Raw genomic sequence first — 20,797 nt, 5'->3', positions numbered from 1 at the left:
GGCACTGAGTCCAGGTTCTGCCTTCGGTGTCCACACCAGGCAAAGCTAGCTCATTCCCCCTTTCCCGAGACCAGAGGTCACTACAGGATCTGGTGATCACAAGAGCCCTGCCACATGCAGGCTGCTGGGCTGCGGGACATGAGCACTCTGGCACTGCCAGGGGAAGCTGGGTAAGTGACACCTCAGCTTGACCACCTCCCAGCTACGTGACCGCCCACCAGTCCCTATCCCTCGCAGGGCCTTGGTTCATGCAGGAAGGACTAGACCAACGCTTCCCCTTCCGTTCAGGTGTGGATGCCTGAGTGGCCTGCTGGGCACTGTGTGGGGTCCTGAAGCCGGTGGAGCTAGCTCAGAGGTCGGCCGTGGGGCTCAGGCAGGCAGGGCAGTGCTATCGACCACAGCCCCGCCAGGAAGGCCAGGTCGGAGCTGACCATCAGTGCTGGGCACCAGGAGGTCACACTGGACTTGGGAGTTCATAGGCTGAGGTCTGACACCTGGGCTGGTGAGGAAGGAGGCATCAGAGTGGATCTCCCTCTACCACCAGCCCTTCATCCTTCAGAGAGAATGTGCCTGAATACCCAAGCCCTGGCCTCACTTACAGGAACATTCCTCATGGAAGGTGAGGACCCGGTGAGGGAGGCACAGCAGAGAGACAGGGCATCTCTGAGGCTCTCCCCAAGAGGGGCTGCCTTGGAACAGCCTGGGACAGGAATCCAGCACTTAGCCCTGGTCGCTCGCTGTGTGGCTGAGGGCAAGTCTCAACTTCTCTGAGCCTCCGTTTCCATCAACGTGACCAGACGCCATGGGAGCAAGGAGGGAGTGAGCTCTGGCCCTGCTAGGTTTGGAGCCAGTCCCTGGATCCACAGGGAAAGAGGGACAGAAAGAGAGGCAGCCTCCTGGGAACAACAGCAATAAGAGAGGACTCCCTGAGCAACCGTGACTGCCGAGCCTGCCAGCTGCCTAACCTCTGCTCCCCAGGAAGTCTGCGTTGTGCCTGCAGCCATCCCGCTCATCTCTTCATGTCCACAGAGACCGTGAGTTTGCATCCATCAACCACAAACATGGCTGTGAGGACGAGATCCTGCAAGGGGGATTGGGGGTGAGGCAAAGAGGAGCTCCCAAGTGTTGGGAGCTGAAAAGGCCAAAGGAATCGTGACCAACTCAGCACTCCACTGGAGGCTATATGATCAAACAGCAAACTGTTTATCATGAATGCAGGATGTGGGCAAACCCACGACTGCGCCTACTGCCAGAAGGTTTGCTGCCAGAAGGTTTGCTGAGGGCCCTGGCACCGTGCTCATTGAGGTTATCTACTGGGACATCTAGAACCTATTGTTCGAAGAATGCAGTCTTGCAAGCCTGCTGTAAATTAAGCCCCTGACCGACAGCCACCCCCGCTTCTCCCTATCTCCTTTACCCAATGAAATGTGAAGGGCTCTAAAGCTCAGGGCCCTTGTTCACTAGAAGGAGTCCCCTGACCCCTTCTTCCAAATATACTCTTTTGTCTTTATCTTTATTCCCACGTTTGTCATCCTTTGTTCAGTCCCCCAAGGTCCATGCAGGTGACACCCAGGAGTCGCCCCACCCCTCAGGGCCCTCCCAGGCCTCCATCCCCACCCCACACCTGTGATCTGTGCCTGGAAGTATAGCTCCCTGTGGGCCTGCTGCTGAGATCGTTCCATTCCCATCACGCGCCTTTGGCCTGAAGCGCTGTCCCTGTCTCTGCTGCTCTCAGTCACTCACCCCTCAGTGGGGAGGTGTCCGGCAGGGCCTATGGCACAGGGACAGTGAGGGGAGGAGCTAGAGGGTGAGGGTGCCTCATGCAGCACTCACCTCTTTGAGTCCAAGCAGCAGGAGGCAGCGAGCCGTTGGGTCCACACAGCAGCAGCTCCACAAGGGCGCACATCTCCACCATCCACTAGCCCTCCTCCAATAGCACCATGGGGGCACCCAAGTCAGCTTTAGCTCCAAGGTCACTGCTGGCAAGTTTGATAAGCACTGTGTGGTACCTGCAGCTGTCCTCAGCCCTATGACAGCCCAAAGGCCCTGCCACCAGCCCACGTCTTCTCCCCACCAGGGAATTCAGCTGCCAATCATTCATCCCCATTTTATGAATGTGGAAACTGAGGCTGTAAGAGGTTTAGACGCTTCCTCAGGGTCACACCAGGAGTGAGTAGAGAAGCTGGGATTTGAACCCAAGTCAGTCAGTTCAAGTCCGGAGTCCACGTTCTGCAGAGTATCAGCTCAACCCTGATACACTACCCGTTCTAGGGTCCTCCCCATCCTGACATCTCATGTTGAGAAAATGAGTCCTCATGTTAAGAAACACTGATCTAATTCAAGGCCCACGTGGCAAACAGAGGCCCAGAGAGGAGCAAGGTCTTGCCTAAAGGTACCCAACACGTCTATGGTAGAAATGGGCATAAGTGCAAGCCTCCATGGGCCTTTTCTTCCTGTGATTCTACCACTGGGATAAAGATTCAGCAGCTCTGAAAACTGAACATGCCAGGCCCTGATAGTCAAACCCTGTCTCGGACTCAATACTAATGTTGTACCTGAGCGAGTTAGAGAAAACGCCACACTTTGAGACGAATTAAGAGTCCGTTTATTTAGCCGGCGGCCAAGAGACGGCTAACGCTCAAAATTATCTCGGCCCCAAAGAAGGGGCTAGATTTTCTTTTATACTTTGGTTTAGAAAGGGGAGGGGGGTCTAGTTAAAACAATTTTACAGAAATAAAGTAGGCAAAAAAGTTAAAACGATAAATGGTTACAGGAAAGTAAACAGTTCCAGGTGCAGAGGCTTTAAGATTATTACAAGGTGACAGACGCGGGGCTTTTTGGGCGTTATCAATCAGAGAAATTCCTGGGAACTGCGGATATTGCTCGCCATAGTATTTTATCAGTTAATTGCATTCTTGGATGTGCTGGGAGTCAGCTTGCACAAGTTAAGTCCTTGAGGAAGGCGCTGCCAGTGAAAGAGCCAAGATGGAGTCTGTCTGGCTCTCTTAGCTAAGGGAGAGTCAATTCAGGTGGAAACAAGGCTGGGTGATTAAAGGAAAAGGGGGAGTCTAAAAACAGGGTTAGTAAAAACAAGGTTGGGCATTACGCTAACAGTTTACACGGGAAGCCATGTTTGATTTCTCTATACACCCCAGGCCTGGGAAACCAGGATCACAGTTTTACTCGCATCTGTGTGAAGAGACCACCAAACAGGAGGCTTTGTGTGAGCAACAAGGCGGTTTATTTCACCTGGGTGCAGGCGGGCTGAGTCCGAAAAGAGAGTCAGCGAAGAGAAATAGTGATGGAGCCGTTCATAAGATTTGGGTAGGTAGTGGAAAATTACAGTCAAAGGGGGTTGTTCTCTGGCTGGCAGGCTGGCAGGTTGTTCTCTGACATCTGACTCTGAGGTCACAAGGTGCTCGGGGGGGAGCTTTTGAGCCAGGATGAGCCAGAAGAAGGAATTTCACAAGGTAATGTCATCAGTTAAGGCAGGAACAGGCCATTTTCACTTCTTTCGTGATTCCTCAGTTACTTCAGGCCATCTGGATGTATACGCAGGTCACAGGGGATATGATGGCTTAGCTTGGGCTCAGAGGCCTGACACACAGTGCCCACCTTTGTGTGTGTGAGCATTCCAGCCTGGGGTTGGAGCTCAGCACAGGAGCCAGTGTGCCATTGAGCAAGTCACAACTCCCCTCTGAGCCTCAGTTTTCTAATCTATAAAACAGAGCAGTCATTTTGCCTGACAGGGACCATTCTGAGGCTCAAATGGGACTACAGCCATGAGGCTATGGAAAGAGGCACAAAGTTCTCAGCAAACATCAGAGGGGCGTTGGCAGTCACCACTTCATGGCTACGTCCCCCATGTCAATTTCTTGTCCTCATGGGCCCACTCTGATGGTGTCACAGCTCTGTTTATTCTCCCTATCTTGATGGAAGTCTTTCCAGAAAGGACGTAGCTCCTTCAGCCATGAAGAAGAGCTGTTAACCCCTTTACCTGCTGAGCCGTGGGACCATGTCCAGCCTATGTACCTGGGCTCTGCTCTTAGTTTTCCATGCTCTGCTGTCAGCACGCTCCTCCCCTCAAAGCCTCCTGCACCTTCTTCCAGCTTCTTGTCTATAATAATGATAATAATAACAGCTCATAATTCTTGGGCATTAGGTATCCTCAGAGGATCAAGATAAAGACACAGGCTGTTTTAAAAGAAAAAACAGTGTGGTTAAAAACATCACCTAAAAAAATGAAAAAAGAAAAACAGTCTCTGCAGCTAGGCTTCTTCCTGGGTTCAAATCCCAGCTTCACCACTAACCAGCTATGTGACCCTTTGGCAAGAGACTTTACCTCCCCGTGCCTCAGTTTCCTTACCTAACTGATTGGAATAATATTAGTACCTATCTCTCAGAATTGTGAGGATTAAAAGTAAAATCTTTAGAACATATCAAGCCTTTTGAATAGTGCTTGGTATGTAACAACTGCTCCTTAAATGTTAGTCATTACTACGGCAGAGGCAGGATAGCCTGCTGGTTAGGGATGTAGCTTCCTCCTAACTGTGTGACCTTAGACCAATTACCCGACCTCTTTGAATCCCATGGGTGTGGGGGTTAAATGTAGTCACACCTTGCATAAAACAACTACTCAATAAAAAGTTATTTTTCCATGCCAGGCACTGTGATGATCTCATTGAATACTCACAACATCTCATGGGGTAGGTAATATCATTGAACCCATTTTATAGATGAGAAAACTGAGGCTTAGAAAAAAGGGTCTAATACAGGGCAGAATTCGAATTCATATTCAGGCCAACTGGGTCCATGACCTTAACCTAATATGCTCTGAGCTTTGAAAAACCTGCATCCAATGTGGTTAGAACTCGGTGAACATATTGAGCAAATTGGCACTGAGAGAGGACTTAAAACACATCTCACCTACATCATGCATGAGGACCTGTGGAGCTCAGAGGCCATGATCCGTGGCCCCAGCCAAAGTCTAGAAGCCTGAGGTTGCAGCAAGTGTGAGCTCCTGATGAGTGAGGAGTTTGTGGTTGGCCTGTGATTGCTGCATGGAGAATCTAGGGGCCGAAGCGCAGGGCCATCCCCTCACCACCAACTCCTGTGTGCAGGGAGGGATCTGCGGGGAGAAGTTGATCAGGACAGAGAACACAGCCAACAGGAAAGCCTGGAAATGCCCAGGGAGGGCGCGTATCCTCGGAGCTGTGGCTGGGCCACTGTCAGAGGACCAAGCTGTGGTGCAATGGTTGTGTTCCTTGACGTCAAGTGCAGAGCCACCTGGGGACAGGGGACATACCGAAGGCATATCAGGCACAGTAGGGGCTTCGGGCCCCCCATCCCTCACTCGCCTCTAGCCTGAGCCCTGCACCATGGCCCATGAAGACAGGCCATCCAGCCAGGATGCCCTGGACGGTGTCCGGAATGCCAGGTGGGCACCAGCACTGAGGGCAAGAGTGGGTGGGAAGGGCAGGGAGGGATGAGTCACCAGCCCATCCCACACCCGTACCCCCAGGGCCTCTCCTTGAACACCACTTAGCACATAAGGCCCAGAAAAAAGCAGGCAGGATATGCCCCACCCCAGTCACAGCAACAGTCTGGCCAACCATTCTGGTTTGCCCAGGACTAGGGGTGCCCAGGATGTGGAACCTTACATTTGAAAACCAGGACAGTTCCAAGCAAACCAGGACAAGCTGGTCACCATCTACAACAGGAAATAGAGGCTCGTGAGACAGGCAGGCTGAGGTTTCCTGGTTTTGATGTGGTTTAGAGAAAAAGTACAAAAACCCCTTATCAGGCTGTAGCTCACCTAACTTCCAGCCAATCAGCAGCCAAAGAGCCAGGAAACTATTCACCACTAGTTCCTGCTCTAGGGGGCTAGGGACTTCCCTGGGGCCCCGCATGTGCAGTTAGACTTAAACTTCAACTTACCCTCTTCCTCATTTTAATGCTGCAAATCATGCCCAAGGGTGGAGATTTAAAATGCTGATGTTACATGCAATGTTTGAAAAAGTGTGTTGAGCCACTGTGCAAGTGCTAGAGAAACCCCTCCTCCTATACATGCCCTGGTGAAACCCTTCCCTATAGAAAGGCCCTGGAAATCTAACCCACACACTCCCCTGGGGAGCAGCCTGCCCTTTTCCTTTCACATTGCTGACTTCCCTCGTGCACAAGCTAAATAAAACTCTTTCTCTTTGCTGCTATGTCTGGTGATCGCTCTTGATTTCTATCCTGGCAGATTACAAGGACCCAGGGCGCCGATAACACTAGAACTCCGGGATGCCTGAGAGGAGAGAGAATCAGGGTGAGAAGCAGCGCCTGAGAGAGCAGAGAGGTGAAGACAGAGAAAACACAAGTCCAAAGACAGGAGGCAATAAGACTGAAGCAGAAAGAGAATGGATGGAGAAACAGGAAGACAGAGTCACAGCTACAGACACAGAGATGGGGGAAAGAGAGGCAGGAAGTGGAACGGGACAGGGAGATGGCGTTAATGGTGGAGGGTGTCCTGGTTCTTGGAATCTTGAACAAAGAATTGGACAAAATACACAAACAAAGCAAGGAAGGAGTGAAGGGATTTATTGAAAATCAAAGTACACTCCACAGTGAGGGAGCAGGCCCGAGCGTAGGGGCTCAGGGGCCCTATTATAGAATTTTTGGGAGTTTAAATACCCTCTAGAGGATTCCACTGGTTACTTGGGGTACACCCTATGTAAATAGAGAGGATAAAGTAAAATTACAAAGTTATTTATTTGGCCTACACCCCATGGAGAGGATATTTCCTGTCCTAGCTGAAGTGAGAATTGGGCTTATGTTCCCCGCCTTCAGACCCTATTTTCCTGCCTCACTGGGGGCACTCCAAAGACCCTGTGGCTGCCTCCCTGTCCCAGCTGAGCCCTCAGCCCCTCACCTCCCGCTCTGGGCCTCCCACCTTGTCTCCCACCCCCATCCCATGCCCACGTTGGTTCACGGTTGAGCACAGAGGCCCCCACCTGCTGGTACCCCATCTAGGGAGACAGAGGTTCGGGGAGGGAAGGGCCTCATAGGGGTCCCACAGCACCTCAAAGGGGTAGCTGGAGCCTGCAGCCTGGCCCACTCCGTGCTGCCCATGGCACTGGGAGGAAAGGAAATCACCTCACGGCCCTTCCCCAGCAGCTGCTGTGTGCCAGGCGGCATGCCCAGGCATAACGGGCATGAGACAGGCAGTACTGTCACCCCGGTTTTGCAGATATCTGAGGCTAGCAAGGAGCTGTCTCTGACCTGAGGTCACACAACCAGGACTTGAACCCAGGCTTGCTGGCCCAGGATCTCAAGCTCTTTCCCCAAGACTGACAAGAAAACCAGAGGGTGGAAAGGGGGCTTGGTGTCCCCTGGACCCTGCAGCTCAGCACTTTAGTCCCACCCAGACCAGGACAAGCCCACCGTGGAAGAGGGATCCCACCCCCAAGCCTCTCCAACCCAGCCTCAAGCCAGGGGCTCAGGAGGCCGGAGACAGGGCTGGGGTCTGAACGGGGGAGCCAGGATGGGGCTGAGACCTGGAACTGGCCCTGCCATTGATTTGTTGTGTGGCCCCTGCCTGGTCCCATTCCATCTCTGGGCCATTGCCCTGACCGGCAGTGTTGCTGTAAACTCTGAGGAAACGGGGGTAGGGTGCTAGGCCAGGCCACCAACACAAAGCACAGCTCTCTTCCCACCTGAGAACGGGGCGAGTGAGCAAGAGTTTTGCCTATGTCCCTGGGCCCCTGGGTCTGCTCAGTTTCCCTACTTTCCAAAATATCCATGCCCTCAGACCACCTGATCCTCACCACCTCCTGAGCCTCAGTTTCCTCATCTGAATAATGGGCACAGCTCAGCCCATTGCAGTATTCTCCTCCTTTCTTGCAGTATTCTGGGGGACCTGAGCACAGCCTCTGGGTGCCTCGGGCAGTTTCTGGGTCCTGAGATGTTTCTCTTCCCACAGGCAGCACCACCAGCCGGGGCAAAGTAGGAGTGTGTCCCTGGCCATGGTGGCCTGCCAGGCACTCTCCAGTGTGCTCTATGACCCCTGGCCATGGCTCAGCCTCTCTGGGCTCAACAGGAATGAGTGGAACTGCAAAGGCCCCAGGGCTCACCAGGCAGGACAGCGGCTCCCGGATGCTTTTGGAGACCAGGATTTGGACATGCATGGCTAGGAGGCTGCCGTGAGACAGGGCATAGGCTAAGTCAGCCGGCCGCCCTCTGCCTTCCCACTGCTTTCTGTGGGTGATAGGCAATGCCAGGCTTCTAGCCGACCTACCCCATGGACTGTCTGCAACTGGCGAGAACTTTCTGTGTGCCCAGGCACCCCTTCATGAGCCACCTTCCCTCCCCTACCCCCATCCTATCTAAAGTCAGGGCTTATCAGAGGATAAAGTAGGCCGGGGTGACCGGGTATTTGAGGGGATATCTAAGCAGAGCCTGAGGGAGAGGCATTCCATCTGGGAGAAGGCCTTCTCAGGCAGAGAACAGGGTCCTGTTCTCCAAACACAAAGGTCCTGATTGGCCCTGGGCTTATAGACCCCCTCCTCCAGGAAGTCGTCTTGGATTGCTTCTCCCATGTCTGCCCACTCTCCTGTGAGATTTGCCTGGCTGGCACAGAGGAGTGGGTATGCGTTCAGGACAGATAATCTGCTGGATAAGCTAACAAGAAGCTGCATCCATGCTGTGGCGGAATAATCCGTGTCCCAACAGGAAAGGGCGGGGTCTTCCTCACTCTAGTGTCCCCAGTGCCCCCCACACAGTAGATGCTTATCAAGAGTTGAGCACATGTGAAATTTGGAAGTGGCACCACAAAATGAGGTCAAAGGTGGCTTCTTTCTGAGGACAAAGCTATCCCCACACTCTCCTCAGTGCCCTCATGTCCCATGTCCCCGTCCTTGGGCTGCCAGCCTGTGGCCATGACCCCTCAGCCCAGCCGGGCCTGAGGAGACAGTTCTGCTCCACCGCAGACAGATGGCTGTCCATTCCTTTGTCTGGTGGCAGCAGTACATTGTTAGGGGCAGGCAGGATGCCGTCATGCGTGTCTTCCTGCTCCTTTCAAGAGCAGCTGGGCGGCAGCTCTAGATCCTGGAGAAGGTTCAGCTCCTAAGGAGCAGCCATCGTGGGCGAGGCCTCCGAGAATTGCAGCATTGAGGCGTTTACTCATCACATGAAGAATGATGTGTATGAAGCGTCGATTTTGAGATTATGAGTTGTGCATGTGAGTATACAAGTGAGTGAATGAGTGTGAGTCTGAGTATGCGTGTGTGTGAGTGTAAGGGTATGCATGGGTGTGTATGTGGGTGTGTGCACAAATTCACATAAAAACAGAAAGTCTCTGTACACAGACAGGCAGGGTTCCATGGACGATAGAAATTTCATGATCAACTTGGCAGTCAGCCTGTTGGACAACCTCCCACTCTGCAGCCCATTTCCTCCTAAACCCTATGTGGGGCTGGGTGTGGTGGCTCATGCCTGTAATCCCAGCACTTTGGGAGGCCGAGGCGGGTGCATCTCTTGAGGTCAGGAGTTCAAGACCAGCCTGGCCACCATGGTGAAACCCCATCTCTACCAAAAATACAAAAATTAGCCGGGCGTGGTGACATACGCCTGTAGTCCCAGCTACTCAGGAGGCTGAGGCAGGAGAATCGCTTGGACCCAGGAGGCAGAGGTTGTGGTGAGCCGAGATCGTGCCATCACACTCCAGCCTGGGTGACAAGAGCAAGACTCCATCTCAAAAAAAACCCCTATGTGGGATGCAGTTGCCTAGTTGGTTAAAACGGGCACCCCACAGACACTGGCAACTTACGGATGAACCCCTGTGAACTTTCTCATGACCGTGCTGAAGTCTCCCCCCCAGAAGGAGCTGCAGCCTCATCACCAGCACATGAGACCTATGTGCCGCATGATGACTCACTGCATCTGTGCAACTGAGACCCCTCCTCTGTATGCTGTGATGCACCCTTTCCCCTCTCCATCACCCAGAAAGCCCCCCGTCACTTTCCCTCAAGGAGACCATGCTTTGGAGAATACACCCAGCACCCTCCTTACTTGTGCCAAGTAATGAAGCTCCTATTGATCAAAACCCGAGTTCTCACAGCGAGTGGTCTGTGGCTCACCAGGCAGATGAACCCTGGTGTTTTTTAGTTGGGCTAAGAAATTTAGAAGAAAAATGCACCAAAATGATCTCTGGATGATGGAGTTCAGGTGGTTTTTATTGACTTTGATGCTTTTCTATGTCTTTCTAATTTCCTGTACTCAGTCTGTGCTACTTTTAGAATCAGAAAAGAGCTAAATCCAAGTGGGGTTTACACCATTGGTGCAAAAAGCAGAGAGCAGGCGAGGAGGGGCGTGGGCACTCGCGGACGCACCAGGGTGACCGGTGACCGGGAGGCAGGGCCTCAATCCAGCTTCCTCATGCCGGCTCCTGGGGGATGTTGGCTTCTGTTTCCCCATCTGGGTTCTAAGCTCCTTCTGACTCTGGTGTTCTGGAATGATCTACCCGGTATCCCGGGTAGGGCCTGGGTGGGAGAGGCTGGGTGTGGGCAGTGGGGCAGACACGGCTGCTCACTCGCTATTGATGGAGCTCAACCCTGCCTGTCATGCTGGGGCCTGTGACTGCTGCATCTTGGGCACCTGCTGCCTGGAGGGACGGCCTGTGGGCTCTGGCACCTGAGGCAAATCTCCAGGGTTGACTGAAGTCAGGGTAGGAGATGAGACTCAGACCTTACAATTCTTTAAGTGCCTACAATTCACCAGATCTACAGCGTGTGAGAAACACAGTGAAAGTGTCACTGCAGCATGATCTTAGTTCTTTCAGAAAAGCCCCACAACCTGCAAAATTAACCTGTGCTCACAGCTGTGCTTGCAGAAGTGAAGGCTGGAAGCCAACAACCACGAACCAGCCACAGGATAAGCTGAACCAAGCAGTGCCGCCTTGACAGAACTCTTGCCTCATTACCCTGAGAAAATCTCCACCCGGCAGGAGCAATGTACCTTGCTAGGCACAAAAAGTGCTGGGTGCAAAAGACAAGACTGTGCAGGGTCCAGCCCCTCCTGGAAGAACCCACCTTTTTCCAGGAATCCCCGGCCCAGTCTCCACCTACCTGCCCTAAAAGCCCTTAAAAATCCCCCTTTGCCCTATGCCTTAGGGAGAAGGTGCTTTGAACACAAGCTCCCCTTCCCCATTCCTTGATCAACGAATGAAGTTTGACTCTGCTTTGCCCAACCTGGTTTTGTCCTCATGGCACAAACAGCACCAGGCAGGGAAAGGATGCATTAGGGTCAACTGACCCCTTCAAGGGTGGGGTCACAGAAGCTTATTGTAATGGGGTTGGGTGCATTGAGGGGAGGTTTGAAAAGTCCCCGAGTCAGGGGATTTGGGACAGGTTGGGCTGTCCTTGTCCATGGTGTCCAGCCAGGTGTCCCCATGTCAAGATCTTGGGTCTCTAAAGGAAACCCTGAACCACCCTCCAGGTCAGGGCTATGCAGAAGCCTCTAAGAAAATCCCCCGAAGCCTGGTAGCTACCACCCCCGTCTTCCCCGCTCCCCAGCCCCAGTCTCCTTTCCCCGTGTCCTTCCTCTGGGCAGAGGAGGGGGCAGCCCTAGGCCTGGCCTCAGGCCTTTTCACCAGCTTATCCACACACCTCCCCACTTCCTGAGTTCTCCACCTGAGATGCTGCGCAGAGCAGGATGTAATGGGAGGATCGAGGGCTTTAGCTCAGAAAACCCTGGGTTCGAATCCTAGCTCTACCAGTTTCTAGCTGTGAAACCTTACTCCTCGCTGAGCCTCAGTTTGCCCTGTTGTAAAATGGGGCAAATGCCTAAGAAAACTGTTGTACAGCTCAAGTGAGCTGATGGGCGGGAGAGGGTTTTGGAAATAGAGTCTGGACTGGTGAGGAGCATCTCACTTATCCTCCTCAAGAGAGCCCACAGCTGCCCCAGGCCTTGCCTGTCCTGCCTTTCCTTTCTAATCCCAGCTGCGCCCCTGCCCGGGCCCACAACTCACTTTCCAAACCTGCACAGACTACACCAGGGCTCAGCGCTGGAGAGGCAGGACCCTGAGGTGCTGGCAACCAGGACTGGGTGCATCGGCTGGGTACCTTGGATAAATGAAGCTGATTTCTGGCATCAGCCAATGAGACTTTGGCAGGGACTCTCCCCTCCCACCTCAAGTGGTGGCCAAGGTCACCAAGCCCTTCGCAGGCTGGGCTAAACTGGACAAACACCAGGACAGCACAGTCAGGAGGGACCAGGGGTCCTTCCTCCCAAGGGAGCAAGGCCAGAGCCCAGGACAGGCCCCAAAGCCAATGGACATAGCTTTGTGGGGGTTGAGTTATCTGGGACAGCCCAGCAGTTACACTCAGAGCAGCTGAGCCTGGCCAGCATTCAAACACTGACTCCCTCACTTCCTGGCGTGATCGTGGGCAAGCAATTTCACCTCTCTGAGCCTCTCTTTCTCTGCAAAATGAGGTAATATCAGCACCCACCTCATGGAATGCTGTGAGGATTGAATGCACTTTCAGTATCTGGTTTGGGGCCTGACGCTTGGAACCTGTCTAATAAAGGTTGTCTCTCACTTCCTTCAACTTTGAGAAAGAGGGAATGCAGAAAAATTCCATCCTTTTGCAGAAGGGAAAGAGTTCAAGCCCACTCCTTCTCAGATAAGTCAACGAGGGAAATCCGGTGAGGGTGGAAGAGAGGAATCGAGCACAGCCACCCCTGTTCCGCGCCTGGCTCAGAAACACCGGTCCCTGGGTCAGTGGGGAGGTGGCAGGTAACTTAGAGTTCATCACTGGTTTGCGGGACTCTAGCTGAAATTTTCTGGGAGAACAACTGGGATTTAAGAAGAGGGCATCAGCTACAAAGCTGAAAGCTCTAGAAACTGGGAAAATCGGCAGGGCCTGGTGGCTCATGCCTGTAATCCCAGCACTTTGGGAGGCCGAGGTGGATCACCAGAGGTCAGGGGTTCAAGACCAGCCTGGCCAACACGGTGAAACCCCATATGTACTAAAAATACAAAATTAGCCGGGCATGGTGCCGCATGCCTGTAATCCCAGTTACTTGGGAGGCTGAAGCAGGAGAATCGTTTGAACCCAGGAGGTGGAGGTTGCAGTGAGCCGAGATCGCACCACTGCACTCCAGCCTAGGCAACAGAGTGAGACTCTATCTCAAAAAAAAAGCAACTGGGAAAAATCTTCAGTGCAGCCACACTCTCTTCTGCTCCCCAACCTCAGGGGCTGTTATGGGTTGACCTGTGTCCTCCAAAAAGATACACTGAAGCCCACGGGCCCAGTACCCCAGAATGTGGCCTGATTTGGAAATACGGTCGTTGCAGAAGTCATCAGTTAAGATGAAGTCATACTAGAGTAGGGCGGGCCCTTAATCCTATATGCCTGGTGTCCTTATGAGAAGACACTGTGGTCGGGTGCAGTGGCTCATGCCTATAATCCCAGCACTTTGGGAGTCTGAGTCAGGAGGATCCCTTGAGCCCAGGAGTTTGAGACCAGCCTGGGCAACACAGCAAGATCTTGTATCTACAAAAGTTTTATTTTTTATTTTTTTATTTTTTTGAGACACAGCCTTGCTCTGTTGCCCAGGCTGGAGTGCAGTGGCACAATCTCGGCTCACTGCAAACTCCGCCTCCCAGATTCAAGCAATTCTCCTGTCTCAGCCTCCCGAGTGGCTGGGATTACACGCATGCACTACCACGCCCGGCTAATGTTTGTATTTTTAGTAGAGACGGGATTTCGCCATGTTGGCCAGGCTGGTCTCAAACTCCTGACCTCAAGCAATCCTCCCATGTCGACCTCCCAAAGTGCTGGGATTACAGGCATGAGCCACTGTGCTCGGCCTCTACAAAAAAATTCTAAAAAGTAGCCAGGCATAGTGGTGTGCACCTGTGGTCTCAGCTACTTGGGAGGCTGAGGTGGGAGGATCGCTGGAGCCTGGGGGGTTGAGGCTGCAGTGAGCTATGATCATCACACCACCACACTCCAGCCTCGGTGACAGAGTGAGACCCTGTCTCTAAGGAGAAGGAGAAGAGGAGGAGGAGGAGGAGGAAGAAGAAGAAGAAGAAGGAAGAAGAAAGAAGAAGAAGAAGAAAAAAAGGAAGAGGAAGAAGAAGAAAGAGAGAAGATGAAAGCAGAAAGGAGGAGGAGGAGGAGGAGGAAGGAGGAGAAAAGAAGAAAGGAAGGAAGGAAGGAAGGAGGGAGGGAGGGAAGGAAGGAAGGAAGGAAGGAAGGAAGGAAGGAAGGAAGGAAGGAAGGAAGGAAGGAAGGAAGGAAGGAAGGGAAAAGAAAAGAGGCATCATGGAGACCCATGAAGGAGATGCCCGTGTGACAATGGAGGCAGAGTGAGGAGTGGGGCGGGGAATGCATCTCTAAGCCAAGGAACACCAAGCAAGGATTACCAGCAAACACCAGAAGCTGGAAGAGGCAAGGAAGGGTCCTCCCCTACCAGGTTCAAGGTGCCCTGTTGACACCTTGATTTTGAGCTTCTGGCCTCCAGAACTGTGAAAAAACTAATGTCTAGTTTGAAGGCCCCTGTGTGGGGTGCTCTGTTACCAACTTCCAGGGGCATCCAGAAGCCCTAGGATGCAAAGGTAGGGGTCTAAAATGAGAAGCCCCTTCCCAAGGAAGGTGGTATGACGGGAAGGTCAGGGGAGGCACTGCTTGGGGTCTGCGTGGCCTGGGCAGGGCCCCATCACCTGTGCCCCCAACCCCGACCACAAAGGTGTCTGATCCCCAGCACCTCCTCCTGGGGACACACGCCATGATCCTCTGTGGCCCAGACAGCAGGCCTCTCCTCAGCCCCAGACAGACGCCTTTTTCAGCTCCACCATAAGGAAGAGTTTTATAGATTAGAAGGCACTTAATAGGTGTTTGTTGTGAAAGTGAAAATCAACAAGGGCTGCTGGGTGGGTTTGCTGGGAAGCTACTGACACGTAAGCTGCAGCCTCTTCGAAGCTGACACCTTGACCTCCAGCCTCCAGAGCCGAGACAATTAGTTTCTGTTGTTTTAAGACATCAAGTGTGGTACTTTTTTTCCAGCAGCACTAGGAAACGGATACAGAGATGGTATTGGGATACAGACTGCAGATGGACTTTGGCCTCAATAATGCCTGGCTCCTGCATTCCCCTGACTCCTTAATGCAAGAACCAAGCTGGGAGGGCTTAGATCATAGTTTCTTCATAAAGGAGAGGATGCAGTGACCCCAGGAAGGAGGCACAGGTGACGCAGAAACTCCCAGCAGACTGGGCGCGGTGGCTCACACCTGTAATCCCAGCACTTTGGGAGTCTGAGGCGGGTGGATCATTTTGGGTCAGGAGTTTGAGCCCAGCGTGGCCAACATGACAAAACTCTGTCTCTACTACAAATACAAAAATTAGCCGGGCATGGCAGCACATGCCTGTAATCCCAGCTACTCGAAAGGCTGAGACAGAAGAATCACCTGAACCTGGGAGGCGGAGGTTGCAGTGAGCCGAGATCGTGCCACTGCACTCCAGCCTGGGTGACAGAGCAAGACTCTGTCTCAAAAAAAAAAAAAAAAACCTCCTAGCAGAGTGGTGGTGGGGAGCCTGTGCTTCCACCCCTGTGAAGTGTAAAGGGAAATGGAAGGAGAAACAGAGAGATGAGAAACGACACATGCACCCCTCAGGGCTGAGCCTCCGACTGGACAGGAGGGTCAATGAGGACACTGAGACAGAGACATCCCCCAAGAACCCCCAGCCTATAGCCCACCTCCTCCTTGCTCAGCAGCAGTGGGCTGCCCCAGCTCCCTTCAGGCTGCAGGTGATGTGTCCAGAGGGCCCCACATGCCCCAGAATGGGATCTCCAGCTGCCAAGAGGGCTGATGGCCCAGCAGAGGTCTGGACAGGTACCTCTGGGCCAAAGGGGAAGGACACATGGGACTCCATAGCCTGACAGCGGCAGAGCCAGGAGGGGTGCTGCTCACCACGCTTCCAGCCCTCTCTGCACACGGGACACAACAGGGTGCTTGGGGTGAGTGTTTGATGATGAGGGAAGACTGACAGACAGCAGGGGCAGAAGACAAACAGCCATGACCCTCACCAGATGGCTGCCGGTCCTTACTCTTGCCATGAGGCTGAACCAAGTTTCCAAGCCAACCAGCCATGCCCAGGTGTCCTTGGAAAGGGACTCTCCTCTCTGCCTCTGCCAGGGCCAGGGGATGTGACCGGTCTCAGAAAAGGAAGGACCTAAGGGGGCAAGGAACACACAGCCCAACCTCATCACCTGTGGATGCCCACAGCTGAGAACATTTATTTTCTGCCCCAGGGCTCTGTGCGGGGCCAGAGAGAAGACAAGATTAGGAGACAGGTGAACTTCCCCAGAGAGGCCGAGTGGGGCGGCTGGGGGAAGGGCCATATCCTCTGGGTCTGGTAGGGAATAAGCTGGGAACATGCAGGACCGCCATGGGCCTGGTTGCCCTACTGGAGGACTAGAGAAGACAGCGGAGCACCTCAGAACCTGACGTGGGAGCCCCCCTTCACAGAGGACATGAAGGTGGCCTTCAGAGGCCTTGGGGGCCGCTCGAAGGAGGAGACAATGTGCTTGGGGGTCACTGCCCTCTGCAGGGTGGACTTGGACACCGGGGATGGGACCGAGGGGGTGGAATGGGCCGTGGAGGCCGACTGGGGCTGCAGCAAGAAGGAGAACTGGGGCCTCAGGAAGGCGGGCAAGCTGGAGTCCAGCAGCCTGGAGGCTGAGGCAGTGACAGATAACAAGGAAGATGGGGAGGAGGTGGCCGCAGGCGTGCTGTCCGTGGTATCCAGCACAGCCCGCTCCCTGCTGGGCACCAGGTCCTTCTGGACATGGTGGGCCACCAGGCGGATGTGCTGGTCTTGCTGGGCTGGGCCCCTGCTGGTCAGGAAGTCGGGCTGCTGAGTGGGCGTCAGATCACTGAAGTGCAGGCTTTGGTAGACCTGAGGCGAGATCTGCAGGGAACAGAGTGGGGAGTGGGAACGGGGCACCAGTTGGAGCCAGGGACACCCAGAATCAAGAATAGACTCGCAGGAAGGAGGCGCCCTGAGGTCTTCCCATGCCAAGAAGGCGTGTCCAGAGGACTGTGGCTGCCACTAACCACCGTGGCCTGCGGGCCCATGCATCCACCCTGCACCAGGCCAAGTGCCCAGCCCTGCTCTCCACCCAGTTACGGTGCTTGTGGCAACTCTGTGAGCTGGCGAGCTGACTGCCCGCTTCTGAGAATGAGGCCTCGAGCTGGACCCCGGGTGAGGCCCAGGTGCAAAGAGCTCCTTGGAGCAATCCATCTCACACCAGCCTCTCCCCAGCCCGAGACAGGGGGGCCCTGCAGGGACATGGCCTTCAGTGTTATCTCATTTATTCCTAAGGGGACCACGGGGAGGAGGAGGCTCCCACAGTACTCCCATGGCAGACAAGGACGGGGAGGCTGCGAGAGGCTGGGATCTCAAATCTGGAGCTCAAATCTGCTCTTTCGAACATCCCCTGCTCCTTTCTGTCCCTGATGGAGAGCCACTCCTTCCGTTTACCCTGTCTCTTACTATGGGCCTGGCATGATGCCCTGGTCTGCTGTTTGAGCACCAAGGTAGTGGGGACACAGGTGGGAAATATGCTAACCAGCAAATAGACAGCCACAGACCATAGGAAATGCTTGGAGGCTATAGACGGGGGCCCCGCCCAAGGGGACCTTGTCCCACAGGCCCTTGAGGCTTGTCCCCAAGGACAAAAGCTGCATCAATGACCTCAGCCAGGGCCTTGGCAAACAAACCCGCCACATCAGTCTCATCCTGGACCTGTCCATGGCCCAGAATCCTGTTAAAGGACAAAGGCTCCTGTCCACCCCCACTGAAGGGCTGTGTGGGCACAAGGGTGGCTGCTGGTGGACATGGGATCCTCTGGCCCCTGACCCAGCCTCTTGGGGAGCTGCCCCATCCCGCCTCACCTGATGCTTCATCCAGCCATACGGCACCCTGGTGGACAGGAACCGGGTATTCTGCAAGCGTTCCTTGGGCTTATATGCCGCTCCCAAGACTTTGCTCACCTGCAGGAGCCACGCCCAAGAATGAAGGCTGCGAGTTGGGGGTCCCTGCACCCCTCCCTGTGCTCCCCTCCCAGCCTCACCTGCTTGTCCCTGGACTCCCACTTGTTCCAGCTGTCCTCAATGTCTTCCAGGGGGCGCTCTCCAGCCCACGGGGACATCAGGGCCATCCTCTTCAGCTTGGCCCAAGCGTCTGCCTCCTTATCTGCCTTCCCATGCAGGAGGGCCATCAGCGCCGCCTGCTCTCGCCGCTGGTATATCAGGGCCTCAGCCAGATCCCGCTGCTCCCTAGTGTGGGGGCTTTCCTTCACAAGATGTCCCCCCACTGCAAAGCAGGGTGACCCTCCCAGAAACCCTGAAAGGCTCTCCCCTTCCTGGCCTGATCCTTTCCAATCTTCCATCCCTCCCTCAGGCCAGACTCCCCAGAGCCCATCACTGAGTAAGTATGGAATTAACATTTGCAAAGCCTGGATCCAGCTGGCCCAGCAGTCCTGCCACTCTCCCACCACTCTGTCCTCTCCACCATGCAGACCTGACACCCGGTCTGGCTTTATCTGGACCTCCCCTTGTGGACTATTTAAACATGTCTGCCCCCTGCCCCAGGGAAACCCTGCCTTTGCCTTGTTTGATGTCCCTCCACTGTACTGTCAAGATGTATGCCTTGATGGAAGCATAGGAGTCACAAAGATTCTGTGGATGCCTGACAGACTCCTACTTAAATGTCAAAACCCGACTCCAAAATCACCTCTCCTATGGAGCCTTCCTTACTTGATCCACTCAATCACGTAGATTGTCCTCTAGCCTAATACCCTGTTCCTAATACTCTCATTACTTATCACATAAAACTGCAGCCATGAGTCTGCATGTCCACCTCCCCGAGTAAACTGTGAGTTCTCTGAGGCAGGACTGTGTCTGGATGTCTTGTATCTCTAGAACCTAGCACAAGGGTCTGGCAGTCAGTAGGATCTCAATACACATTTTCTTGAATGAACCAGAATTGCTGGAGACTCGGTCAGGAATAAGAATGGAGTGGATGGAGTGGGTAGGAGATGAACCTGCAGGGGGAGGAACAAGCAGCCAGCAGCCTGCTGTTCCCCGCAAATCAGGGAAATAACACAAATGTCCTCTTAGGATCAGGGCCTTGGGCCTGGGCCTGAGCACTCCTCTGCCAGGGACCTCTGGCCATGTAGCATTGACCTCTGCAGGGAAGCCAGCTCTAGCAAATCTGGGCCTGGCTGGGGGACAGGGCCCCATCCAAGCACTTGGGTTTTTGTATTTTCCCCTTTCACTGCTCAACCTTTCAGCTGAGCTGGGCTAAAATAGGGCCTGGGCTCTCCAGCCATAGCTGCCACTGTGGAGTAGAGCTGCCTGCAACCCTCAAGTCTCTGGCCTTCTGAGGGTCCTCCCCACCCATGCCTAGCTCTACCCAACCCAGGTAAAGGCTTCCCAGGACCTGGGAAGACTCATAGCCTCTCCCTCCTCAGGCCAGAGAAGATCAAGCAGGCTGTGCTCACTCACTGCAGCTCCAGATGTAAGGCCTTCTGGGTGGTGCCAGTGGAGTCACCGTCTTCCTCTAAGCTTGCTCTGTTTTCATGAGGACCATCATGGGCATCCTGTAGTCTTTTCCACACACTCAGGCCAAACGTTCCTGTGATTTGACCAGACTGCTCAGAACCACAAATGGCATACCTCCTCCTCCATGCCCTCTGCCCCTTATCCTCTACCTTCAAGGGTCAGCTAGCAACCCCTATCCTCAGCCCGCACACTCACTCAAATGTTGAGTGCCCACCATAGGCCAGGCATGACACTGAGTACTCAACAAATATGTGGATGAGCCAGACAGAAGCCCTAGGACACACTCGGAGCTCAGGCCTAAAGCATCCTGCCCCACATGTGAACTGAGATGGGCAGAGTACTATGGCAGTGACTGAATTATCCTCAGTGGGGCTTCAGGTAGCTTGAGTGTAAAATGGCAATGGCATAAAATGGTCAGACACCCATCAGATATGAGATTTGGGGTGGTAGGGGAAGGAATGGGGCTGGAGTAAAAAGTAGGTACTGAAAACAGAATTAAGTCCTGCTCCTGGGCAGAGAATAGTGAGTAGTAGGCCATTCTCCTGCTGCAGGATTTTTAAAGTTAAGAAAAATAAAACAGATAGGTAAAAAATCATTTAAGGAAAAAAAATCACTGGAAAGCAGTAGAAGCAAAGAGGGCCAGGTGAACTAAGATGACAGAAAGGGACAAGTCTTTCCAAGAAGAGCTGGGAGTGGGAGCTGCTTTCTTGTCTCGGGGGCACTCCTGAGTCTACACACAGGCTGAATGAGAATCAGACTTGGCTTAGAGAGAGAGAAACCAGCAGAGCTTCTGACATCCACTGTGGCTGGCATGATTAATTAAGTCTCGCCTGAATGCACAGCTGTTTTTCTTGTTAGGACATTTGCCAAGCACCAGGGAGGCTGGGGTCGTAGGTGCTGGTATAGAAAAGCCGAATGAGATCATTGGGAGACAGAGTCCCACTGAAGGAGGAGCCTGAAACAGACACAGATTTCAACCTTGAGACAACTGAACACAGAGGCAGACTGAGTCCTCCTAAAGCTGCTATCCAGCCCCAACCCAGTTCAATCCCCAACTGGATGGAGATGCTCAGCCCTATACAGAGGAAAGAGCAAATGCTTTGGGGGAAATAATATCAACTAAAGTCTTTACAGTCCATTTATACAAGCCCAGAAAAGTTTTGGGGTTTTTTTAATTTTATTTTG

The 20,797-nt window shown here is 53.6% G+C and overlaps 1 protein-coding gene across 1 annotated transcript in view; it reads right to left on the bottom strand.

The window, feature by feature from the left end:
* Window positions 1-16,235: 16,235 nt before the first annotated feature.
* Window positions 16,236-20,797, bottom strand: part of EFCAB8 (EF-hand calcium binding domain 8) — a 103,820-nt gene continuing 99,258 nt past the window's right edge. The window contains exons 24-27 of the mRNA XM_054467054.1: window positions 19,556-19,685; window positions 18,121-18,325; window positions 17,942-18,040; window positions 16,236-16,955 (exon numbers count right to left, since the gene is read on the bottom strand). Coding sequence (XP_054323029.1) covers window positions 16,482-16,955; window positions 17,942-18,040; window positions 18,121-18,325; window positions 19,556-19,685 — 908 coding nt within the window. The 3' untranslated portion in view covers window positions 16,236-16,481. The remainder of the gene's footprint in view (window positions 16,956-17,941; window positions 18,041-18,120; window positions 18,326-19,555; window positions 19,686-20,797) is intronic.

The sequence above is a fragment of the Pongo pygmaeus genome, chromosome 21 (genome assembly GCF_028885625.2).
Source record: "Pongo pygmaeus isolate AG05252 chromosome 21, NHGRI_mPonPyg2-v2.0_pri, whole genome shotgun sequence".
NCBI lineage: Eukaryota > Metazoa > Chordata > Mammalia > Primates > Hominidae > Pongo > Pongo pygmaeus.
Note: the sequence above shows the minus strand (reverse complement) of the source record. Positions and strands in the feature narration are given on the sequence as shown.